General features: G+C 42.8%; 1 protein-coding gene across 2 annotated transcripts in view; it reads right to left on the minus strand.

Annotated features, from left to right (window-relative positions):
* Positions 1 to 27,829, minus strand: part of vps8 (VPS8 subunit of CORVET complex) — a 93,485-nt gene that overhangs the window by 11,530 nt on the left and 54,126 nt on the right. For both annotated transcript variants that reach the window (XM_083775187.1, XM_083775186.1), the window contains exons 34-43: positions 26,757 to 26,803; positions 25,788 to 25,932; positions 23,799 to 23,888; positions 23,458 to 23,655; positions 22,601 to 22,682; positions 20,713 to 20,795; positions 14,865 to 14,945; positions 3,505 to 3,674; positions 2,343 to 2,511; positions 2,036 to 2,089 (exon numbers count right to left, since the gene is read on the minus strand). In XM_083775187.1, coding sequence (XP_083631313.1) covers positions 2,036 to 2,089; positions 2,343 to 2,511; positions 3,505 to 3,674; positions 14,865 to 14,945; positions 20,713 to 20,795; positions 22,601 to 22,682; positions 23,458 to 23,655; positions 23,799 to 23,888; positions 25,788 to 25,932; positions 26,757 to 26,803 — 1,119 coding nt within the window. The remainder of the gene's footprint in view (positions 1 to 2,035; positions 2,090 to 2,342; positions 2,512 to 3,504; positions 3,675 to 14,864; positions 14,946 to 20,712; positions 20,796 to 22,600; positions 22,683 to 23,457; positions 23,656 to 23,798; positions 23,889 to 25,787; positions 25,933 to 26,756; positions 26,804 to 27,829) is intronic.

Consider the following 27,829-nt stretch of genomic DNA (forward strand, 5'->3'; position numbering starts at 1 on the left):
TGTGTATATTTTTTCTTTAACATATCACATTCCAGTTAAACCACTGGTAAAGCTTATACTGGGATCCCAAAGGGCTCTGTACTTGCACCCCTACACCAAATCTCTGAGCCAGTCTAAAAGCTTACTCCCAGGGGTCCTTAAAGGGGTTCCAGGAGGTCCAGCAAAATGAGGAACAGTTTAAACATTGAATCACTATTTGCGGCAATTTGCTGATGCGTTGTGAGCTTGTAAGCAGTAATTAGTAAAGTGTGACTGAATGTCACTAAAAACCAAAAATCACACCCGTGTGAACTGAGTGGTGCAACTCCCCTCTCTCCCCCCTCCTCTCCTCTCTCTCTCTTAGCAGGCAACAGTGCAGCACTAATACTATCTCTCTGTTTCTGGCACAACAGCGCCCCTACTGGTACTCATAGTCATACTGGTGCTCATGGCCACATAGGTACCGTAGGTGAACACATAGGTAGGTGAACACGGACATTGCTGTTCCTTGGAGTGGTTGCACCACTCAAAAAGTAGGACAAATATATGTTATATACATATATACCAGTCCATGAGACTGTGATATGGCTTATTAATATCAGTAGTATTGGCATCTTGGTCTACCTCTGATATTTGTTTTATTTGCAACAGTAATCTGTTCATGTTCTCTTCATATTTTGTGAATAAAAGCCTCATTACTCATAGTGTGTTAGAAAACCACTGACTGGGCTGAAGCTGAAGTGCCCTGACACCTTCCTACACAGGTAAACGACAGGACCCCAGGAAAAATAGCTGTTGCCAGGTGTAACAGCTAATGGGGATCCTAAATAAACTAAACTAAGCATTTAGCAATTCAAAATATAGCAAAAACTGCAGAGAGGACAAACAGTGACTGGTCCTCTATCTGCTCCATCTTCATGGGGCAGCTTGTGGGGTATAAGATGCGCATGGTAGTCTTGGAGCCCACATCCGTCTCGTACCCTTTCACCGGCGCTGCGTTCAACCTCACAACAACATCAAACGTATCGATCACCTGGCCCAGAGATTGTTGGTCAAAATACCTCCGTTACCGATGACGACGCAACTCTTTTTTTCCAAACTATCCAGGTCCTCCCCTAAACCGTAGCTTCCTGTAGCCGAAAGAATGTCCTCTAGGATCTTCTCTTCGTGTGAATTAACTCCAAATGGAAGGCCACACTCTCTGATGTTGGGGAATCGCTTAAAGTTCGAATCGAGGAACATGGGAACGGGCACAGATCCAAAACCTGGGTACAGGGTGGCGATTCATCGTGACTCGTCTTGCCTTCATCGCGACCTGTCCACCACTTCAAGTCACTCATGGCCCAGACACCCAGGGCCGCCAGAATGAAACCAAAAATTCCCAGGGAGACGATTCGCACGGCCTTCCTAAGATGCATGATCTTAGAAGACTGGGGCCGTTGGAGAGAGCCCAGAAACATTGCCACTTGCCATGCTTGATTTTATACGGAAATAAATACAAGCAAAACAAAAAATAGGGCCACTCAGCCAGGTTGCCAAGTTTGCACTTTCCAAGCAACTGGGTATACGAAAACATCATGGGTTGCCATGTTTAAAAAAAAAAGTATATTATCAAAGAAGTTTTACTCTCGGAAGGTGGACTCCCCCATTCATTCATATATATATATATATATATATATATATATATATATATATATACACACACACACACACACACACACACACACAAACACTCAATCAATCTTAGTGCTCAATAGTTTGAAAACGCCACTCTGTGGCTTAATGGCCAAACTGCACATTAAATAAATCTAGGGTTGTGGCTAAGAATCTGGGGGTTGGACTAGGGGTGTGGCTGAGGAGAAGTACAGAGAGGTACCTACGAAAACCTAAAGATCCAGATTTGAAACTAAGGGAACCCAACCGTAGATTTGCTGCTTTCCAAACATTTGGACAAATATTGACACATTTTCTCTTATGGGCACAAATGGTGACTAAATACGCATCAATGTGGGGGTCCCTGACATGAACATGTTTGATAACCACTGCTCTAAAGTACCTTTTTCCCATGAGCCTCTGCTCCCGTCTCCCGAAGTGCTGACGTCACACGAGTCTGCGAGAGGAAGGAAAGAAGAACAGGGGAGGGGATGAGGGAGGGAGGAGGAGAGTGGGACGAATGGAGGAGAAGATGTAGGGGGGAGAAAAGAGAAGGAGAAAGACATGGCAGAGGAGGAAGAATGAAACAGCAGAGGAAGAAAAAGGTGATGATGGTGAGGAAGAGGAGTGGCGTTTGTTTATCTCAAGGACTTAGTAAAAAGCAATCAATTGTCTCACACACACACACACACACACACATACACACACACCTGTGCCAGAGAGGCGCTGCGACCCCTTTCAGGTTCTGTGCCGACTCCGCCCCTTCCTCCTTTATTGGAGGAACACTTGTAGCAGCTCCACCCCTGCGAGCGATCCGAAATTAGGCCACTCCCACTGTCCTTCCGTTGCAGGCACTGACAGTGGTACAGGTGGCCACAGCTATGACATACAGTAGACAAATACACACACACGAGTTGTGATTTTGGCTGTTGATTTCAGTTGTTTCCATAGACTGTAAAAAAAATATGGACAAAGCGATCTCCGGGTTTGATATGGACGTAAGATGAAGCCAGTCAGTCCTTGAATTGTAAATCGCCATCTTTCTAGATCCGTTTGGGCCCAGCTGGCCATTGGCTGGCCCAGACAACGAGGCGGGACTTCCCCCCCTTCTTCTTCGTTGGTTTTTATTTTGACTCGAACGGGGGGTGGCTCCCGATCATAGACTGTAACGGTAGCCACGCCCCTCAGAACATACGCGACTTTATGGTAATTATTTTAAATAAATGGGACAATAATTTTCCAAAAAGAATATTATGACATGAGAAATGAGACTTTAAACTAGTGACTGGAAGCAGAAAGTATTCATGACCATGTTTATTAAGGTAATACAGTCTAGGTGAAGTTGGGCCCAATTTTTTTTGGGCCCAATGACAGCGCCACAACAGGCCATTATATGAACTTTCAGGAAGTCCCGATTTCCTTAGTGGCTTCACAAAATATCTGTCTGACTGCCCCCCTAGTTGTTTCCCTGTGTTTATTGCTTGTCATTGTTGTTTGGTCAATTTCAGTTTGTGGCTTCTATAAATACCACAGAGTTAACCCGATGATCCCGTTGTTTTTTTTTCCTTTAGTTAACGATTAGCCCTCAGAGCAAAAGGCTGATTGTTAAAAGATTGAAAATAACTTTTATACTTGGCGTTTAACCACTTAAACCCCAGCATCCCCATTCTGGGGGGGAGGGGGGGGGGGGGATGGAAAATAGCCGATCTACTGCTATATTTGGTGAAGAGACTTGGTGTACGGTAGACTGAAAAAGAATGCACCAAGTGCAAGTGACATTGATAATGTATCAAAGCATTCCAAGGCACCCCTGGGACTTTGCGTCAAGGCCTTCCACTCTGAGAGACCCTGTGTTGTGTCATGGTACTGTACCTGAATATGATGATCTCGTCTGGCGAGTCCTGCCTCCTCTTGTACTGCTGCAGACAGATGTTACAGTGGTCCTGTCTAGGGTGAAGGCCCCTGGTAACCGCTGCACGCAGGTGAGCCAGGGACCAGTGGAGGTCATGGTTCAATAGACTGGTAGTGGTCTCCAATAAGGTCTGCAGGGGGGGGGGGGGGGGGGGGGGGGGGGGGGAGTAACAGGGAAAGAGTGAGTGAGACACAGTGGTAAGTAGAATTACAGAGATAAGGGAGAGAGAGCAGGACAGAGAGAGCTTTATTATTCATGTCACAGAAAGCATTCACACAGTTCTGTATACATTAAAATTAGACAGGAGGCAGGGTTGCAAAGAAGAAAGAATATTAGGCGGGTAAAAATGTGGTTTGACCCTAAACATTTTTTAACAAAAGGTTTCTCAACTGATTTTTGTAGTATTAGGTGTCCTAAATAACATACTAAAAGTTTACCAAAGTTTGACCACCCGAAATGTGTTTCTTTCAAGATGGCCGCCGCCAGTTCTTAAAATACCATTACTCCTCCATTATTCATCCTAGAAAAGTAATTTTGGTGTCTAACCCTATGTTTTGGTTATCTAGGAATCCAATTAGCATATATAAATTATAGTCAAGCAATTACAAGTACAATGATATATTAAAGCAATTGGTTATAAGTAGAGCTGGGACTCGATTAAAAAAATTAATCTAATTAATCAGAGGCTTTGCGATTAATTAATCTAGATTAATCGCATTTTAATCGCATATCATTATTTGACCCGAGAACAGTGAGAAAGCATTTTTTTCAAATGGATTTTGGTATACTAGTGAATCAATGAATAGTGAATACATAAGTTTAAGCAATAAAACATTGTTTTTGTAGTATTAGGGGTAATAATTCTTTATTGAATAATTGCACACAACTGTGCTGTAATCCACGCTACCATCGGATAGCCTTTTAAATCCTATTTCCAATCCACGGGGACAAGCAAAGTGATCTCAGCGGCTTCCCCCAGTCTGGTGAACTGTCTGCGGTTTCTGGTGGTGTTATTGTCTGAAGAGGACACGAACACTTGGAGCGCAGGTCCGTCTGAAAACTGTCCAGTGACAACGTTCCACGGTGAAACAAATAGTGCGATTAAAATGCGTAATTTTTTTTAATGCATACATTTTTCTGTAGTTAATTAATCGTAATTAATCGCAATTAGTCCCGGCCCTAGTTATAAGGTTATAACAGTGTAATAGGACCCTTTTCTATAATGCCGTACTGGCCAGGATTGGTGAATTCATCACATATACAAAATTCACATTCTGTTGAAGCTTTCAGGAGATTTATTTTGATACCATAACAATAAGGAATACATTCATTATTACTAGGCGGTACTGTCATATGATGTGACATTTGTCAAAGCATGGCTGCCAAGTGATAGACTCATTAGACTGGGAATATTACACAAATCATGGAAGAAATGTACAGAGAAATGTCTGCACTATTTTGTTTGTAAAGGTGTCTGGCAATAATAATAATAAAAACATGTCCCCTAGGGTAGTGGTTCCCAAACTGTGGGCCGGGACAAACATTGTGAAAATAGGCGATCTATAAAAGAGTGTCTTTGCACCAAACACACTCAGTATAGGACCAATTGGCCACTTGTCTGGTCTATGGGGAATATGGACTCCTCAGTGGGGATACATTGGAGAGCCCTCATGGGCCTAGAGACTAGAGAGGGTGTGTAAGTCAGTCCAGAGCTATCACACATGTATCTTGGTATATAGGCAGGTGGTGGAGTGTGGCATGGATAGGGTTCAGTTATGCTTGTCACTGACATCTTCTTATTCCCGAGACTGTAGTAGTTGTGTGTGTAAAAATAATTTCACATTTACTTTGTGTTTGGTACTGCTGGCAATAACCTTGAGCCCTGGGCTCCAGTCTTGGTCTCCCCATAGAATCCCAATCTAACCTCCGCTGTGTCCCTGCTGCTATCCAACAAACAAGCATTGCTGCCTTCCAATGCATGGCTTTTTAAGTCATATGGCAGCCAAGAATATGGACTTTAATGTTTGTTTAGGGCACACTAAATGACAACGTAGGATGCCATGTGGCCAATATAAATACAGTGGGCGCCCCTCATTTTTCACTCACTTTTAGCATTTTCGTACTACAGTAGCTGTTCTAGAGGAGAGGGGAGAGGATATTCTGTGCCATAATGATCAGTCACTGGGGGCCCCAGTAATATTAATGGTCAGCCACCAACCAGACACTGACTCTCCTGTGAGCCAGTCCGACATAGGGACACCCCTGTCTGCCTGACAAACAATCATACACCACGTGGAGGTCTTATAACCACCACTATGTGGGTCTGACCCTTCTGTATACCTATGCCCACTCTAAGCGCCTATAGCTCAGGCCTAGGGTCCAGCAGAAGGTCCATTTGGGACCAGCATACATACATTTAGGAACACGACTGCCTGACAGTCTTGCAACATGTGGAGGTCTTATAACCACCTTCAGTGGAGACTGTCCTCACTACCTATGCCAACTCAAGAGGTCCTATCTCGGGAGTAAGAGCCAGCATGGTCCACATGGGACCAGTGGGACTAGTGAGCCAGGCGACATATATAGGAACACTCCTCCCAGCCTAAGCTAAACCCCAATTCCTTAGTTTCTACCTCCTCCACACTCCGTTCCCCAGCATGCCGTGACTTAGAAATTGTTTGGATTTGAGGAGTTGAGAACGAGGAGAGTGCAGGCTCCCTAAGCCACTTGGAGTGAGATCTGGCAAAGATCTTTCATGTATTGTTTGCATAACTGTCTTTGTTGAAATGTGTGGCGTATCATTTCTCCTCCTCTACATGATAATCCTCGGAGCTCCGGAATGGTCCAACAATCCAACTGTGTGACACGTCATAATTGCTGTCACTTAAAAATTATGCAGGTCTATTGCCCCCTCCTCGCTCGACGCCAGGGCTAAGGCGGGAGTGGAGGACATGAAGAATGTATACTTGAATATTGTAACGTGGCTATTGCAATGCACAACATGGAGGTCTTAGAACTACCACCACAGGGACAGACAAGCCCCAATCTCTTTAACTGCCTAATGAGCACTCGTCCTGGGCTCTCAAGTGCCCATAGCTTTAATGGGACATGTATGAGCCACCTCGGACATGCAGAGAGGAGAAGACCATGAGGGTCTTCTTAACTTTGCTCTTCTGTGCTCCAAGTCCCCAGGGAGAAATCCAGTGACCCCCACTCCCCATACTCCCCTGTACCCACTTGAGGAAAACTCTAGGCCCATTAAACTCTAGTCCGGACTAGGGTTGGGATTCAGAACCGGGTCCATTTCAGACCCAGTTCCAACATTGCGGATCCGGAGCCGGTTCCATAGTTTCTTTATTAACGGTTCCCCAAGCGGTTCTCATCAGTCGTCATTTACAGTAGCTCCACTGTGTCTGTGCATGCATGATGATTAATCTTGTGACTCATGTAGGCGTATTGATTTTGAGATGTTTCCTCAATGTGGACATGCAACTGGTGCAATTTGCAACAACCTTTGCAGGAAACTATGGCATCACATTTATTGCACTTTGCGAGTGTGGTTAACAGAGAGGGAAATTACTCTTGAGGCTGAGCACGCAAAGTGCAATAAATGCAATGCCATAGTTTCCTGCAAAGGTTGTTGCAACTTGCACCAGTTGCACGTCCACATTGAGGAAACATCTCAAAATCAATACACCTACACGAATAACGTTAGAAAATAAAAACTTTTATTATGACTCGAAGTCTTTCTGTCTGAATCACGTTAACTATAGAGCCATGAATTAAATAAAAATCAATTTGTCTGCACTTATTTTTACAACTTAGAAGCAACTCAATTGCTTTTTATTTGGCTCTAAATTAATCGCGCAACTGTTGAGAGCCCAGCGTTTAGGTGCATATATACCTACATACATTGATTACTTTATAAACAGTTTGCAGAAAAAAGCACAGGATCATAGCCTACAGTACAATAAAAAATAATATTAAATTAATCTGAACATTAAAGACAACATTTGTCACCACAACAATATCATTATTGCAATGTGTACTGTATATTTAATATACAGTACAAATTGCAACAATGATATTGTCGTGGTGGCTAGCTGGTGGTGGTGAAGTTTAAATAATAGTGCCAACTCATAATTGTAAAGTGCAAATACAATAATTTAATTTGTGTTTATTAAGTACTTGGTTAGGTTAGTTATAATATAAGCATAATATATGTCAGAAAAAAGGGGAAAAAATTATATTAGGAACCGGAACCGTTAAAGTCCTAGCAAATCCCAACCCTAGTCCGGACCCCCCTTTACCTCCTCACCCAACCCCACCTATCATACTCCCCTCTGCACCCGGTAGAGACTTAGGTTCTGACTACTCTGCACTAAGAGTAAATAATGCAATAAATTAGTTCTGGGTGGGTGTATAGTCAAAGTATTTAGTTTGAGCCTAATTTTATCCACAAATAAAAAAATATATAATATTTCAATATTGCAATCAGTAGGCTATTGTCTATCAACTGACAATATTCCCTGCCACAACCTTCTGAATTACTGCAAATTGTGACTATTAGTTTTGGTGTGTTTTGAGGATATCTTGAAACCTTATTCCAAAAATATACACCTATATAGTAAATGTACTGTATAGAAAAAATATATACAACATAATAGTGATAATACCTCTATTGCTTTCTAAAATAATCTCATAATCATCCATAATTATGACTACACACAGTCACACACACACACACACACACACACACTGGTTCTCAATGTGGGGTCTGGGCCTGGGGGTGTCCTTGAGGAGGTTCCAGGGGTTGCCCAGCTACTGTAAATGATTGCACTCCTGGCCGTGACATGTGTGTGTGTTGGGACAGAGGAACGGGCAGGTGGGATTCGCAGGCTCGCAGTATAGTCAGCACAACGCAAACATGTTTGCACACACACACACACACACACGCACATATTACGGCCAGGAGGACAGCACTGCCTGGCTTTGCTCCGTTGTGGTTTTGTGAGCTGAGCTCCCGGCATAAAAACAAACAAACTCCCGAAACAAAGCTGCGGGAGAACGAGAGAACAAAGGAATGAAATAATAGAGACAGCGAGAGAAATAGAATAGGAAAGGAACAGAAAAGGACCAGAAAGGAATAGAATATAGGCAGATAGGCAGTAGAGCGAAAACAGAGGGAAAACAATGGACGGAATTTGAGGAAGTGTTGGCCATGGAGGGTAGGAGATACGAGTACGGTGATGGACTATGAGCGGCGCCATCAAAACCACCGTTCTGGTGATAAGGTGAATGAATAGGGCTTTACAGTATGAACAACCCTTACAGGTCTGTAATGCAGAGAGAGTACGGTTCAGTTTGGTTCAATTTGTACACTCTCAAAGTTGTAGTACGGTAGTTAAAGGACAACTTCAGACTAAATAAAATAGCAAATTGTCCTACTTATATTGATATTGATCCCAAATGACTTGCCAATGCCATGGGGTCTAATTTGTAGAATTGCCCCTGAACGGAGCTTTTACACTACTCGTTGTGGCCAAAAAGGGATTTTTATATTCATGAATGTGTTATTATTAGTTGTCATTGAAAACACACCCATGCCTTGGTTGTCCCAAACGAGCCGTCATTCGGTGCCGCCGAGCATTTAGTCTGTAAATAAACACTGTGGATGTTGACCCTTACAGTATGTACGGGCCATTTGATTCAGTTTGTACAGTGGGTTCCCCAATTAGCGGCCCGCGGGCCATCTGAGGCCTTGGCTTTAAAGAGAGGGTAACATATTATTTATTTGCTAAACTGTTGACACATCTCTCAGAAAACCCTTAAGTATGTCAACTATATATAAAACATTTTTTGGGGAGGAGCCACATTTGATATTTTAGCTTTATCAACTGAAATGATCGACATCCGCCATTTTGGAGAAATAAACTTGATGATGCGCACCGCAGCGTCATCAAGGGATGTCGAAATCTTGTCTCGGTGGAATGCTAACTCGACACGCCCATCGACTGCCAGGATGCCGGGCGGCGGGCGCACACTTAACTACACTACAGTATGCAGCAACATTATGTGGACGAAAGCAGCTTGTTATTCTAATAACAAGCGCAAATAATAAAGATTAGCCAGGAGAAGAAAGCTGAGTCTTCCATACACAAGGGCCACCGATTCCTGTAACTGTCCAGACTCCAGCCACCAGCGGGACTGTTTCACGTGTAAGTAAACTTTGCTAGTATTAGCTGTTGCCAACTTGGCTATGCTAACCAGCCGATACATGGTGGAGCGTCGCACGTTATGCGATTGCATCGGTTTGATAATAATTTATTCTATGCAGCGTTCCTTTTACATGTCTATCAGGCAAGTGTGTATTTACTGTAAGAATTGAATAATCAAAAGGGAATATTGTGGTAGGGACGGGGGCATTCGTGTATGAGAACATGCATTCATTCAACCCAAACATGGAAGCTAAATAGCCTCCAAGTATTTTTCTTTTGCATAAATGAAATTAATATTTAGTGGGATATATTCCAGTCCGTAACAGTGGGCTAGTCTACCGTTCTAATCAAGTCTTTTGTCATTTAGGGGGACATTGCCTGTGTCATGAATGCCGCCACCATGGTCCAGACTCCAGAGCTCTGTGGATTCCGGGGAGACTGCAGAATATTGTCCGTCATATATATTTTTGTATTGTAAATAAAAGTGATACTTCACATTTTGTTGCAATATCATTTGAAGCTGAGCATTGAGCAATGTACATTTCTCTACTTGAAGAGGTATGCGTATGCCTACATAACTATAAATGCCTATATGAATATAATAATGTATATGACATTCTACGATGTTGAGAATCACTGCAGAACAACCAGAAATTGCACACATTTCAAGCTAGCCTATTCCTTGCATAATTATAGTCTAGGACCTAGACTTAGATTTATGATGTACAGTAGTAGAAATAGACGACCTAGACTCTAGGTCGTCTACTGTACATCATAAATCATGTTGTAGCCTATAGCTAAATATTTTAACTGCGTTGATAGAATGGTTAGAATTACCATTGTATAATAAATTAATAACATTAGGAACGCAGCCAGTTGGTAGGTGTGGTATGCCTATATTATACAATACCCCCACCCCCGCAATTATACTGTATATAATGTATAATCTCTACGGCCCTACGAGTCAACATGCAGTCTGTCTAGAGAGACTATGGCTCGCCAGCGTTCAATCTGCTTTTGCAATTCATATCCGACGTAATGATATTCGGTCTTGGTTCAAATTATACCTTGGAACCAACAGTAGGTATAATTTGAACCAAGACCGACGCATGTAGATGATAAAAGATGGGAACGTTGATATTATTAAGCAAGCACATGATGTGACTGCAATATATAAAAGTTTTCATGTCTTCTGGCTGAGCACGGAATATGATGTATGATGATAAGAGCGCCCCTCACTTCACACAAGTGTGATTTTTCCAGTAAATCATTGAATAATTTTGAAGCATTTTATATACTAGTCCTTACCCGTTGTGAGATATTTGCCCCTCTTGTGGCCGTGAAGGGTACTGCGCCCGGGTGCGTTTGTAATTGACTAATAAATAAATTAATAATCATTAATGTGTCAAATCGAAAAAAGGGCTTCGTTACGCCCTCCATATTCATATGGTCAATGCCAGTGTGAAAAGTGGGAGTGATTGGTGCAGACAGTAAGGAGTTACGGCACTGTTTCTGTCCTGGAGAAGAGTTAAGACACACCCCTCGCAACTAGCCACCGACGCTAGCCCTGTTTCACTATGAATATTGCAAAAACGGTCTGCTCAATTATTAAGAAAACACAACGTGTGATAGCCGAAATATCCCCGGTCATGGTCGTTAACAAAGTTATATATTTACTCCCTTAGTAGAGTGTTTAATATGGTAATTCCCACAGCCACTTTTCAATGTAATCCTATGGGGGCCCGACAATAACCCCCCTTGATGACGCGCCATATTGACTCGTGACTTTCCGAGGTGAATGGGCGGTGCTTCGGGAGTTGTTACCTCCTTCTTCTGACAGCTCCCAAAGTACACACAATGACACTATAGTTGTATTGACCATTGTGTTCACAATTATTACACAATTAAATTGGGGAAAGTAGTACCAAACATGTTACCTACTCTTTAAATGGGTAGTCAGTAGCATCTGCCTGTCAAACTGGGGGTCCTTTTCAAATGAGGTCTTGCCCTGAAAATAAATTTTCAGGGCAAGACCTCGACCTCACGCGTGCCGACGCGGCCCCCAGCCTGGTACCCTAAAATGTGGCCCTTGAGGGAAATTAATTGGGGAACCCTGTTGTACACTCTGAGTTGTAGTGTGTGTGTATATATATATATATATATATCATACTATAATTAACCGAATGTCTGAGTGTGTGTCCGTGTGTGTGTGTGTGTGTCTGTCTGTCAGAAACAGTGCCGTAACTCCTTACTGTCTGCACCAATCACTCCCACTTTTCACACAGGCATTGACCATATGAATATGGAGGGCGTAACGAAACCCTTTTTTCGATTTGACACATTAATGATTATTAATTTATTTATTAGTCAATTACAAACGCACCCGGGCGCAGTACCCTTCACGGCCACAAGAGGGGCAAATATCTCACAACGGGTAAGGACTAGTATATAAAATGCTTCAAAATTATTCAATGATTTACTGGAAAAATCACACTTGTGTGAAGTGAGGTGCGCTCTTATCATCATACATCATATTCCGTGCTCAGCCAATCAAATCATCGCTATGGGATACACACATTGCTCAGCCAATCAAGTCATCGCTATGGGATACACACATTGCTCAGCCAATGATCATCGCTATGGGGTACACACAAACACACCAAGTTGGGCATAGGAGGGGCTAGCGCCACAAAAAAACAAATAAATCAATAAAATAATCTCTAATCAACAGTTGCACTGTACTGTAGGTGCTTTTCAAATCAATGGTGTGTCTATGGAGCTGATCTGGAAAGCGCCGCTTGGTGTTTGGGAGAGCAGACCCGTTTCAGGGAGAGTTTTGTCTCCAAGTGTCCGAGATCAAAGGAATAATGCATGAGGAGACAGTTTTCCTTTTAATCCATTAAGACCTGGGGCCTAATTCTAATGTACAGATCCCTACAGATTTCTGACAAAACCCTTTCATGTCAATGACCCCCACAATGATATGTATTTTGGTCCAGGGACCACCAGAAGCAAAGATTTGAGTAAAAATGTTCAGTTTAAAACACTTTGACTGCCAGGGCCCTCTCCAACTCAGGAGAAGAGAATATATATATTCAAATGTTCACTATTTAAAAAAAATAGCAGATCTACAAGCTTGTAGCATGGCACAAAGTGGCGCACTATGAGCTATATTTAGTATAGCCAAAGCGTGACATAATTTTCACTCAAATCTAAAATGGCAGATGCATTCCCGGTTTTAATGGGTTAAGTGGCACACCCACGAAAAACAAGTGCGCTCCGCTACCCATAGCTGCTGCTATCATTAGCGCAACGGTGTTGCACTCCTACAGAAGCCACACACCAGAGCCTGGCGTCCTCTCGCCTTTCCAATAAAGAGTGATGAAATGGTGTGAAATATAACATTTGATGTGGCACGTGGAGAGGAACTGATGGGGCGTTGTGTGATGTGAGCTTGCAGATCTGCTATTTCTGGTGAGCACCACCGCCGTACAACAAAGCATAAATTTAGCATTATACGGATACAGTTGTCAAAGTTACGCAGGAAAAGCCACATCAGTCACCTTGGCTGACACTGTGTGTGTGTGTGTGTGTGTGTGTGTGTGTGTGTGTGTGTGTGTGTGTGTGTGTGCACATGCTTCTACAGGTCTCTGATCTTCTTTGCCTCCAGTCTCTCCTCAACCTTTTTTTTTTCTCTCCACCTTCACCTCTCTCTCTCTCTCTCTCCATGACCCACCCCCATGATTTTAATCAGGATGAATGTATCGTACAGAGGCTTAGAGTCTAGAGTGTTTTTCTCCAGTGAGAAAATGTGAAATAAATACTATTCTATTAGTTTCTCCTTCTCCTTTCTCTCTGTGCAATAATATATCCTTTGTTTCTTCGGTCTTACTCCTTTACTTTCACCTTCAACCTCCTCAAAATGAAATATTTAGTTCTGTTTTAAATGTTTTTTAGTGTTGCTAGCCCAGCCAAGGATGTGATGTCTGTCTGTCTGTCTGTCTGTTATGAATGGATTTGCACAAAACCTGGTGGAAAGGTCACGGCCAAGATAAACAGATTTTCACACCGATTGGCCAAAAGGGATTGTGGTAATGGATGTGACCTTACACGAGGTGCATAGCTTCTGAACTGATTTATATAATGCCACAATGCTTTAGGTTTATTATTGAGACAACATGCTTTTGAGTTGCGATGACGTCAGTTCGAATCTGACCCCCAGCTTCAAGTCATGTGTGTCTCCCCTCTTTGCCCATGGTCCTGCCTCTCTATACTATATCCTCTCTCTCTCTCTCTCTCTCTCTCTCTGGGTGTAAAACTCAAACATGTGATGTCACACTGGAATACAGTTGTTACATTTTCAATGTACATTAAACTCAGACAGTATAAATGTGAACACTAGCGTCGGGTGGGGAACGCATTTTCTTTAACCTACATTGGGCGGGAACCCCTTTAGCTATTGAAAAATAGCAGATCTACAAGCTCATAGCGCGCCACCGAGTGTCGCGCTACGAGCTTGTAGGTCTGCTATTTTTGAAAAATCGAAGACCGACTGACATAGAAACATAGCTTTTTCAGAAAACTGTCAGGATGTAGAAGACATTTTTAGAATCTGATCTCAGGTCAAAATGGGTTAATAGGACTGCTAGTAGAATGAGGAAGGAAATGTACATTAAGCTCATACAGTATAAATGTGAACACTAGCGTTGGGTGGGGAAAACGTTTTCTTTCTGCTGGCTGTAGGAAAGTGCGTTCAATTCTCAAATGAAGATGGCAAATCTCAACAGCCCTTGGACAGAACCATTTAAGAGTCCTTTCCCCTTTTCAAACTTAAAATGGTTATGCAAAGTTCATAAGCGGCGTAGAACCATGAGTCCAATGGAATCATATATAATTGAATGCGTGTATGAAGCAATTAGCAGCTAATGATATGCTTCTGGAGTGCTACAGCATGGGCAAGCTAAATAATGCATGCTAGCCTTTAGCTTAACACACACACAGTGTAAGTAGTAAGACACACACACACACACACACACACACACACACACACACACACACACACACACACACACACACACACACACACACACACAGTTGGATACCTGTTCGTAGTTAAAAGTCTCCAGCATGCCCAAGATGAGGCCTTGGATTTCTGCCAGCTTCCCTTTTCCATATACTGGGTCCTGAGAAACACGCATACCAAACACAAACAAGTTGAAAGACGGATTAAAACATACATACAAATGTATACATTACATTCATTTATAGTATTATAATTGATAATAACTAAGTAAAAGATAATGATAATCATACAAATCATATCTAATGATATGCAGTATATGGAATAAAGGTATAATACTCCCAATTACTTTGAAAAGGAGTCAAATTACTTTGAAATAGCAGGAGTTTCAACATCTTTCATGCCATTTAGAATATGGTACAATCTTTCATCTTTATAAGGAGAGGTCAAAATACACAAACATATTTCAGTTCTCTATCTCCAAGGTATTTCCAAATGAAATGCAATAGAAGGTATAGTAGAAGGTAGTATCTTAAACTGTGTAGCTAAATAAATGTACATGTGGTTGTGAAAGTACACAATTTGTTTCTGTGGTTTAATTAGCTGGAAACGTCCCGTTGATATGTGCATTTAAAAGCATTTAAACTTTCAATTAGACTACTGCATGTTTACAGAGATTAAAATAGGGTGCATTTTGCATCCCAAAACGCAGTTTATAGTTGAGGGACGCAATAAAACAAGGACCTCTGCATCCACGCCGGGATGCACTACTGTATTCGGCATGTACAGTAAATAATACACACACTAGCTTTAGTTATAATAATAATTTATTCTGTTTTCTACATGAATATAACCACATTATAACAATATGAAATGAAATGGTAGTTAAATGCTGCAATTTGTAAAAATGACAAAATATGACTCTTAACGTTGCTGAAGTGGGACTCATCAAATGTCCCTGGGACTCATCTAAAAGACCATCCCTGCATCCCGGGACTCATTACATTGAAAACCTATTTACCTATTTTTACAAGATTTCTTTGGCAAGTGTGTATCCCCATTTCCTATATTGAGCAATGTTAAAACATATCGTTTTATACAGTCAGTACTGTATGTCATGTGTTAATGAAGTCCTGACCCAGCGTGGTTAGTGGGGTACTGGTTGTCCCAGGTTCGATTCCGGGCCAGCAATGTGTGTCCCTGAGCAACCCCTAATTGCTCCCCAAGTGAGTGCCGTATCGTTTGATAGCTATAACATTGCCTCGCTGCGTTTCATTTTTGGTTGCTATGGACGGTTGCCAGGGCCCCGCCCGCACTGCTTTTGTTTCTCAATAGCCGTTAGCTTCTGTTTTAGGCTTCGCAAGCTTTTTTCTCTATAACTAATGCGCTGTCCGTGGTGTTGACCAGAACGGCGATGTTCGGGGGTATTTTCTGATTATCCGGTGAGCGCGATGGGAACATTGGCGCCGTTTTCTAGAGCAAGGATTGGCCTTATTTTAGCTCAGTAGCATTAACGCTAATACTTTAGCATTCAAGATGGAAGCCAAAACCGGACGCGAGTCATAGTGGAATAGCCTGAAAACACCCGGCACCCAAGCACCACCACTTTTGTCCACCAGATGGCACTCAATGTGTTTTAATATGTCAAATGTTACCATGGAAAGAGAGCATAGAAGGCCACACAACCCTAAACATTATTATGGAATGAAGTGCATCTATATGCCTCAGAATCACTTATATACCAGTAGTGACCATCCCAGATTATTTAGCTACTCAGCTTGTTCAGATTGCTGCAAACAGTGTTACTAAAGCCATGATAACAAAACTGCTTTGCCTGTCAATGTGGCTGATTAAAATAAACTTCCCAAGTCACACAACTCTAGTCTGGCATGGCCAGACTAATATCACTGAGGGCATGTTTTTTTCCTGTGACAGATTCGTCTGGTTTCCAGGCTAACACAACTCAGGTAGTAACAGACAACCCTGCTTGAGTTCTCTGCATCACTCCCAATGACAACTGGTATAGGTTTGGGTTAAATATGTACTTACCTTGTAACTCGCAGGCTCTGCAAGTTATCAAGGTCACTATGACTCAACCACAATGAATGAATGAATTTCATTTATTTACAATAACCATAAGGAGTTCCCAATGCAGCTACGCCTAAATATGGAGTGTGTTGTATTAACATGTTGGATTAACATTGTCTAATCAACGGAGAAAGATAGGATACAATCAATATTGATGATATCTCACCAACATTTGGAGTTGCATCATGGCAAGGCAATTGCACAATTCAAACCTCTACCGACGACTCAACGAGTCATTGTGCTTCAACATTAATGCTACTGTATATCACAGCAAGAGTTAAGCCTGATTTATGCTTGTTCCAGTTCATTAATTCTTTCTTAATTCGAAAACACTATTTTCAACAAATGTTTGCATGCTGTATTTTTGCCTATTGTTGCCCAATGTTTGTTGTTTGTGGTTAAAAGAGTGACCTCCTCAGATGTCACTTGGGAGTGAAACCATCCAACTATAAATGCACCAAGTCTCTCTCTCTCTGTGTGTGTGTGTGTGTGTGTGTGTGTGTGTGTGTGTGTGTGTGTGTGTGTGTGTGTGTGTACACGTACGTCTGTAATCCACGTAACTCGAGAACCGTTCGCCCCACCAAATTCAAATTTGACACACACGTTCCACCCCAACACAGGGGGTGCGGTGCCCGGTGTTGAGTCGGTCAGACCCACGGTTGTCCAGAAGCGCCCCAAAAAAAGATTCTGCCCGGGGTCTGGACAGGGGAGAGACAGCGAAATGCCTTCACGACGGACGACGTACGTCGCGACGTATATTTTTCCGTCGCAACGTATATTCGAGTACGTCCTGGCGTAAATATCAATTCGTCCCGGCAGAACGGACTCGTCGCGGCTATATCTACCCGTTTGCGACGTAATATGTTGGCTATTATTTTCCGTCGCGCCAGAACGGGACTCGTCGCAGCTATATCTACCCGTTGTGGCGTAAGCTGGACTCGTCGCGGCAGAACGTGACTCGTCGCGACTATATCTACCCGTTTGCGACGTGCGCCTCGCCGGTCCGGTCTCCAGGCGAGCCTGCGTCCTTCATATATTTTTTTTTCTGCTCTCGTTGGACTTAACTTTAAAAGTCCAATGGAACACCTCTTTGTAACGGGTCGCTGTAGTATAGTGGTCTAATTCCTCGCCTCTCTATTCTTTTTTGCTGAGGACGCTGGTTCAATTCCCGCTCGCGGCAAACCAAAATTATTATATTTTAGACAGACAGACAGACAGACAGACAGACAGACAGACTGCCTGTCTGCCTGCCTAATGTATTGTAAATAATGTATTCATTCCATACGGCTATTTTTTTTTAATATAAAAACTTTTGTCTTTCGCGCGATTCGAACCAGCGTCGTCAGCACCAAAACATTGAGAGGCGAGTGATTAAACCGCTGGACTACAGCGGCCATACGTTACAAAGAAGTGTTTCATTGGACTTATAAAGACAATAGCACCCAGCTGCAGTCTCGCAAGGGGAGGGACCGGAAGTGCTTTTATTTCCGGCTTCCACGTGCACAAGCGCACATACACGCACGCGAAATATAATGCGCGTGCACGACACGCACTTGCTGGTGCGCGCTTAAATGCCGGGTGTATATAGTACCATCTGTGCTTAAACATAATTACGTGGTCGGTTTGGAAAAGTTTGAAGTAGTTTGTTGTAGGTAATATTTTAATTGAAAGCTTATTAGTTGGTGGTATAAGTGTGCATATTTGAAGAAATGCAAATCTAACAATAATAAAATGATATGCAATAATAGGCTAGGCCTATATGGTCGATTATAACATAATGATATCAAGGCATTTAAGTAATGTAATAAGTTGCTATAACCCCGTACCCCTGTCCCACACACACCATGTCCAGACCATAGATCACAGACACACGACCATATGCATTTAATTTACTATGAAAACCTGCATTTCCCGTCAGTCAGTCAGTAAGTGTGTCATGTCACGCCTCGTGTCATGCCTCCATATATGGTCACGCCTCATGACACGTCACACCGCCATATATGGCCGTTTCCATATGATATAAGATCCCGACACTGACCTCATCAAACCCTGGATAGCCATACATTGAAAAGACTGGATCATCACCTAGATCTCCATATATGGAGCTGAGGCGGCCAGCAACTCTACATCTGACCTCATAATGTAATAATCAGCTCATAATGTAATTAAAAGACGAGCACATAACTTAATAGATTTTTCTATAATGTAATAATGTGTTACATTAAGAACCTCCACATAGGCGACTCATACTGTAATAAAACTTCATAATGCAATAATGTCTTTATAATGTATGAGCTGATTATTACATATTGCATTATATTTCGCGTGCGTGTATGTGCGCTTGTGCACGTGGAAGCCGGAAATAAAAGCACTTCCGGTCCCTCCCCTTGCGAGACTGCAGCTGGGTGCTATTGTCTTTATAAGTCCAATGAAACACTTCTTTGTAACGTATGGCCGCTGTAGTCCAGCGGTTTAATCACTCGCCTCTCAATGTTTTGGTGCTGACGACGCTGGTTCGAATCGCGCGAAAGACAAAAGTTTTTATATTTAAAAAAAATAGCCGTATGGAATGAATACATTATTTACAATACATTAGGCAGGCAGACAGGCAGGCAGACAGGCAGTCTGTCTGTCTGTCTGTCTGTCTGTCTGTCTGTCTGTCTGTCTAAAATATAATAATTTTGGTTTGCCGCGAGCGGGAATTGAACCAGCGTCCTCAGCAAAAAAGAATAGAGAGGCGAGGAATTAGACCACTATACTACAGCGACCCGTTACAAAGAGGTGTTCCATTGGACTTTTAAAGTTAAGTCCAACGAGAGCAGAAAAAAAAATATATGAAGGACGCAGGCTCGCCTGGAGACCGGACCGGCGAGGCGCACGTCGCAAACGGGTAGATATAGTCGCGACGAGTCACGTTCTGCCGCGACGAGTCCAGCTTACGCCACAACGGGTAGATATAGCTGCGACGAGTCCCGTTCTGGCGCGACGGAAAATAATAGCCAACATATTACGTCGCAAACGGGTAGATATAGCCGCGACGAGTCCGTTCTGCCGGGACGAATTGATATTTACGCCAGGACGTACTCGAATATACGTTGCGACGGAAAAATATACGTCGCGACGTACGTCGTCCGTCGTGAAGGCATTTCGCTCCACCTGGGACAGGGTCCCTGCCCAGTGTCCATATATGGAGCTGGCCTGTTCTGACATCATTCTGACATCTGCATAGACTCCATTTTTAGCCATGCCTGACAAAGAACTCCATATATGGGCATAAAAGGGACACAGACATAATATCTGGGTGGGGCATTAATTTCAAACTTGCATCGTTCCAAGTAGGTCAGTGCCACTCTAGTTATGGTAAAATGGAGGGACTGGTTTGGAGAAGGGCCTCACTTCTCGTCATCTTGCCTTGCCCTAACATAAACTCTCCTCTCCCATCTCTGCTTTCTCACTCCCCCCCCCCCAGATGGCTGTCTTGTGATGCTATTTATTACTCTTTTTTACGCGAATTTAGAAGTGCATTCACATGTCTAAGTCTAACTCACCAACTCTCTCTGAACCCTGCAGGGCTTTAAGTGAGAAGTGAGAAATGTGGGCAGTGGTGTGTGTGTACTGTGTATATGTCCTTACTTTGTACGGAAGACATAATTAATGAATAATAATGTGCACACGTTCGGAGAGGCAGAGATACAGAGGCACATGGAGGGGGCAGGGTAATCAAGGAAGCACACACCAGCAAACACAAACGCCCACGCACGTTGACTCCAGGACACATATGTAAGAACTGTACATTATGTGCACAAAAACCCACGTGCAACACACACATACACTTGCATTACCTGCAATATTCGCTGGATGATAGCAGGGAGAGGGATGAAGCTGCTCATACTGTTGAGAACCTTCATAGTCAACTCCTTCAAAGCTGACACACACACACACACACACACACACACACACACACACACACACACACTTAGCATCGTGCCACACTGGATAACTCCATTCACTTCCATTGTTTGCAACTAACTGTTACTGTTTGTAACTTATAAACATATGTAGCATTTCTGTTTGGAGATTTGGAGTGCTGCTCCAGCTAAAGAGATGGTTTGTTTGAGCATAAGCTATGTCTCAAAAATGTGATAGTTTGGTAGGAACATACCATAAGTGGCCACATCTTTAGCTGCGTAAGCACATTTAGATCATACTGTGTGTGATAGAAAAGCATAAGGATGTGCACGAATAGTCAACTAGTCTATTAGCGGTTATATATATATATACATGTAGCTATATATATATATATATATACATACAGGGCTGCACATAAGCGGTGCGCCATTGCTCATGCGTCGTCAACATTCATTATGCGCTGTCAATCAAGCGCCGGGAAGCGCTTCTGCGTACCAACAGCTGGGGCCGCCCAGAAACATTATTATGGCCAGAATACTAGTAAATTCTGTGGCGAGAGCATTTCCCACTGACTGCCACTCAAAGTAGCTACTACTGGCCAATCACAGCACGTCTTGCACAAGTGCACTGGCCATTGTGGCTAATCACAGCCCATCCTTACTCAAACGAGGGAGGATTCCATGCTGCTCACTGCTGGGAGGAGGGCGGTTGATACGAGGATAGAGAAAACCTGACACAAATGGTTCGGCTTCTCCGTTTCAGATGTGGAGCGAACTAAAAAGTAAAAGTTGTAAAAGGGCATGCTTTGCACTCTTCCCATTCGCCACTGTGCTTGTGTTTGTTTTCCGGTTGCTGGAGCAAGTTGCTCGTGTGCGATGCCGTCTCTCACAGCCTAGGCACCGCCCACCGACGGGTACAGGTTTTAGTTCCGACATAGTGGAGTGGGAGGAGTGCAAAGCATTGCAGACTGGCACTGCTGCTGCACAACATGAAGCTTATCAACATGACAACAACGTGTCCCGACATACTGTCCCTTATTATCGTAAAGTCTGGTAGTGTACACTGTTTATTTTGCACCGAGGAGCCATGTGTGTCTGACTGTCTGACTCTGTGTTGACTGTGTACATCGCCTCGGCTGAAAACAAAAGGGAAGCCTGACGTATGCTTCGCCGTACGACGTGTCGTATGTTAAACAAATAGCTGATCTGCAAGCTCACAACGTGTCGCCTCCGCAACACGTTGTGAGCTAGTATATTTAAAAAAAATAAAAGTATCTAAATATTGCTTTGATGCTCATATTATCCTTAGGAAGTATAAAGAAGTTTGTATTAGAATATGCATATAGGGCAGGAATACACATGGACCTATAGCTGCAATTTGCAACTCTAGATTTTTTTAAATAATGGGATTAATCTAGAGTTGCAATACTCTCCATTGACTCCCCAGTCCCCACTTATCCAATAAATATCGTTTTGCGATAAGTTATTCATGCATCCCTCTTTTATCCATCCGGCAAGACGGGTCGCCGCATTTTAGGAGCACCAAGTAACTCCTCCAGGTGCTAATCTGAGTACTAGACCAAAAACGTTGTGTGCAGCCCTGTATATATATTATATAATGGTTTAAGCGGCGCTGCCCCTATACTAATCGTTTACTAAATATTTGTCATTTAGGCTATTAATTAAAATGTAAAAAAATACATTTTGTATTAGACATTTACACATAAAAAAAGTCCAACACAGGGACGCAAGATAGGGCCCATTGTGTGTGTGTGTGTGTGTGTGTGTGTGTGTGTGTGTGAGAGAGAGTCCTTGCATTTACCTTCTGATGTTTGTTTGGCATTTGGTCCCTTTAGTAGTTTCTGAGGATCCATCATGGCCTCTAACAGAGGAAACCAGAGAACCTGCCCAGAGGAGAGGAGTGGAGGACAGGACAGGAGAGGAGAATGGAGGAGAAAGAGGAGAGGAGAGTAGGAACAGAGTGCATTCTGGGATGGATTGCCCCAATAACATGAACGTGCTGGCCGTTGACTATCATTGCGCCGTTTGCGCGCGTTCACGTATGAAACATTCGTTCACGTGTCTGGGCCCAATAACATGAACGTGTGCAATGATAGTCAACGGACCAGCGCTGGGCTTGAGCTGCAATGACAAATTCGGCCACTATGTCCATTTCGCCTCAGGGTTTCCTCCGGGTGCCGTCTCTATTAATATATACTCTAAGCTGTAGACTTGTTATGTGCTACTTCCTGTCAAGAAATTCTTTGCAGGTGATTTCTTTTCTAAGTTTTGGAAGTTTGGAAGCACTCGTTTTTAATAAAGCAACCTCCTGCTGCCTTTTTCAACCTCTGAGCAAGTGCACAGCAGCGGCCAGGTCGGGGGTTAAGTGACTTGTGCTTGAGGCCAATCAGAGGCAGGCGGAGCGTTACCATGTTTATGCTCGGACGTAGAAAAGATATACGCGTGCTTGAGGGCATCTTGATGGTACTCATTCAGGAATAGCCGCTTCCCCACTGTGAGTTTCTGACGTGCCGTTGGGATTGAAAGACTGACACAGATTTAGATGGCTTTTTGCACCTCCAGGCATCTGTGTCATCATTCTGTGAGTAGTACACTACATTACTCTTTCTGCCTTACTCAGTCAACCTGACACGCACACACGCACACAATGTTCTTTACCTCTCTCTGTTGCTGGTTGAGATTCTGGGAACTTCGAAGGCACAGGGCGATGATGTCATTCAGTGAGTCCTCTACTCTTGACAAAGATGACTCACTCTTCCTCTCCTCCTCCTCTTCCTCTCCTTCTCTCATGCCCTCGCCTCCGTCTTCTCCTCCCTGGCTCTCAGCCGTGAGCAGAGTCAGCTTCTCATTCAGTGTCTGGAGAGAGAGAGAGAGAGAGAGAGAGAGGAGGGACATGATTTGGAAATGCAAGTAAAATGTGTACAGCACAGTACAGTGTGTGTGTGTGTGTGTGTGTGTGTGTGTGTGTGTGTGTGTGTGTGTGTGTGTGTTATCTCTACCTTGAGCAGTACAGTGAAGGCTCCGTGTGCATCACCTTTCCGCTCCAGCAGATAGGCTGTAGCCTCACTGTGGTGATGCTGCTGCGTTATCTATGGGTTGGACACATGTCCAGAAGTAAGGACAGACACACAGAGAGAAAGAGGGGGAGACAGACAGACAGACAGAGAGAGAGATAGAGACTGTACTGTAGGTGATTAGTTAGAAGATGCTGACTAAACTCTGACTTCGACATGTAAGCCAAATGCATTACGAAATACTGAATGTCATAACAATGTGATTCATGGGAATGTTCTGACTATTCCATTACTGTAGTGTAAATGTGACCACTACAATACAAATGTCGAGGTGGTGTTCATTGTCTGACGTTGACGGTTGGTCTGGCTACTGCAGTAACATTTTGGTGCAGTTGTGTACATACATTTACAATTTATTCCATTAGTTTTACTTTTGTGTCACCCAATATCAAATGGATTTCAAAGGTTCATGGAAAGGTTGGGGTTCCCAAAACAATCCTATCCAAAATAGCATATATTTTTTTAAATCTCTCCTCACAACGTTCTTGTAGCATACGACTGTAAGTTAATACAATCATAAAAATAATGCTTGGCACTGTAGGCCAGCGGTCCCCAAAGTGGAGATGATTAGCTTAATTATTTTCACATTATTCAAATGTGAATGTTTTTGGGGGCACAGCCTGAAAAGTTTGGGAACCCCTGTGGTGTAAGCAATCATCTTCATAAGAAATGAAATGAAACACAATTTGTAGTTATACTGTACAGAGACTGAGACACACAAGAGCAGATAAAAGAGGAAAAAAAACAACAAAAGCTGCGAGAGCATGCATGCACAACTGATCCAGCCCTCATGAAGTTGCATTTGAGCCAATCAGGCCCAGTGACCTAAAATGAGTTTGACACCCCTGACCATGAGTGACTGGACTTTTACTCTGGAGGAATTACAGAAGAACCCTGTTCATGTGAACCTCACTAATATGAATTTACTGGTCAACTGAGTCTGCTTGTTCCATTTATTCCATTTGATCAACGCTCACTTCCTTGTTTCCGAGGCGACTCGTTGCGCTCTAAGGAGCCAACTTGGAATACTTTCATTACCGTAAGCAAGGAAACACTTTTGGGTCAATTTATACATTTTGTATTAAGTAACAATGTAATAAGCGGGATAATGTATGGTGGTCATTGTTAGATTAATCACCCTGTCGGTGATTTATCTATCAACAATGACCACCCAGCCATACATTATCCCTTACTTAATGTCGTTTAATGCAATCAAATAGGACTTTTCTGTTTGGATGTATGGGCTGTCAAGGCCAGAAAGTAGTTTTTTGCGACTCAGTGGGCGTTCCCGCATAACTTCCGGGTATGATGATGTCACATGCATACCCTCTATACCGGGACAATGTTTATATGCAGTATGTATTATTCAGTATATCCCGATATGATGACACATTTGCCGATATGACACACGTGACCAAAATGTCACAAGATAAAGCCAAATGAATCCTACAAACTCTGAGAGTGGCTAGCATTCATTTCACTGACATTTTTCATGTCCTCCCTAGTCTATGTATGTATGTAGTATGTATGTAGTATGTGGGGTAGGAATAGCACAATACAAAGACATCCCTCTACTAAATCTCTGTCTCTCACCGGCATAACTCGGACAGCGTCGGAAAAATGGTCTCAAACCTAGCACGTGCGCGTCTCATAAGATCCCCGGAGGTGTAATCCGCCAAATCATGGCATTTCAATCAGACCAACGGTTTCAGAGAATCAGAAAAAACACAAACATCTGTATCTGTCTGACCGCCGGTCTGAGGAGGAGGTGTTCAGGGGATTTTATGCATTGGTTTACCGGATTGGTCAACCCAAACAGTGTGCTTCAAGGATTAAGTGCTTTGATGGATTTTACGCACGCACGCGCACACACACACACACACACACACACCCGCTCTCTCTCTCTCTCTATACCTGTAAGGTCTCCTCCAGTCTGTACTGCTGAGAGCTTTGGAGGAAGTCCAGAAGCTGCAGGGGGGCGAAGCGACAGAGTAATCCCACATGCAGCTCATGGAGATCGGGCTCCAGAGTCAGGATGGCCCCTGGATGACTGCCTTCACTGGAGGACACCAATCAATGTGCTTAATATCCTCAAAATCACGCATCCAACAAGCTTTGAACTGAGCAAAATTTAGCTTTCGTTCCAGAGGTAATGGCCAAATGGCCAAAACATTGTTTTTTTTATTTTTGGGCAGGATTTGAGAATTCTAGTTTAATGTGGGCCCAGTCATAAATGAGTGTCATTGTAATGCAAATGAAAGAGAGAGATACCCCTGAACTACAGTATGTTGGTGCATTGTTATTTTGTACATCCCAATATTTTTCTCCACGCACATCTTATTAAATCTAAATGTAACCCAATTGTGCCAGTCTATAACTTTCAAATGCCGGTAGCCATTGTGAAATAAGCATCAGAAAGTTTAGTTTTCAACCTTGCCAACCTCAGAAGGCTGGTCTCTGTGTGATTGCATTCAGCAAACACAATTGTAGATATCTGTTCAATAAATCTTAATTAGTTCCTATGACAATTCATATTTAGTTGAGGACAGCCCTGGTTTAGATTTTTCTTTTTCCAACAATGTATTTATTGATTTTCCTTTTTCCCCCACACAAATGACAATACAAATATACAAAAAAACAACAATCAACATTACAAGACAATTACTCATATAAAGAAAGCAAAACGACAATAACCTAAAAAACAACAACAACAGCACTACTCCTCTTTCCTGGTTTAGATTTTGAACAAGGCTATAGTGTTTTCCTTCAGCTAAAGATACACTGGGAGTTGTGGGTCAGTGGACTGATCACAACCAGAGGTGCGCGCACACACACACATGCACGCGCACGCACACGCACACACGCACACACACACACACGTACCTTGTTTCCAGAAGGCAACCGAGGAACTGGAAAACCAAGTGGTCATTCTGGATGGAACCAGAAATAAATCGTTTGAGGGAGAGAGAGAGAGAGAGAGAGAGAGAGAGAGAGAGAGAGAGAGAGAGAGAGAGAGAGAGAGAGAGAGAGAGAAAAAACACATGAGATTAAATGTAACAAGCACTGAATTACCATTTGACTGATGGCCTTAATATAGACAGATAAGTCAGTGGACATCAGCTGAGCTTTTCCACCCAGGCACCAGTGACCAGCTCAATCTTCACACGCTCCAACAAATCAGCACTTTACGGCGCAAGAACAGATCTACCAAATGAAGTATCTTCTGTCAGAGGATAATGAATCCACGGCCTGTTGAACACTTCCAACTTGGAAAAGAAAGTTTGAAGGGACAGACTTCTAAGCACTTTTCAGAGCCCTCCCTGTAGTGTAGACCCAGTGGTAGTCATTTACAATCAAGCAGAAACAATATGAGAAAGTACTGTATAGCAAAGGTTACTGTTAATCAATGTTGACAGTTGAATTGAAACTAAATGGTTATTTTTATTTAGATGATTTGAAGAGAAGTTGGCAGGGGTTGTCCTTTAGTTTAAATGACCTCATTAAATATAACAATTTCCCATTGAAATATAAAGTTCCCAGTGCATATATGAAACACTAATATTACATTTACACTTGTTGTGTAAATGTTCACAAATGCATTCTCAACTACAGATGTGTAATGCTAGCAAAAGCTCTGACAATAAATTCAAATCACTCTGATCCAATTAGATTTCTGAGGGTGATAAGATCAATCCACACACACACGATGGCTGGTTCTTCGCTCGCAAAGATCATAGGAGTTCAGAGTTTGGGGTCCTTTTTGCTTTTCTCTGAGGCAGGCACGTTGATGTCCATTATAATAAGCCGATTAAGTCGACCAAAGGATACGTCATGACATTCGCTGTTTGTTTTCATGCATCTCCGAAAAGTGTAACCAAATCAAATGGATGAGTCCTCCAGCTCCTCAGAATTTAATTAGGTGACTCTCTAAGCATAATTTCCTGACTTTCTATTTA

This window comes from Protomyctophum parallelum, assembly GCF_964188405.1.
Source record: "Protomyctophum parallelum genome assembly, chromosome: 10".
Classification (NCBI taxonomy): domain Eukaryota; kingdom Metazoa; phylum Chordata; class Actinopteri; order Myctophiformes; family Myctophidae; genus Protomyctophum; species Protomyctophum parallelum.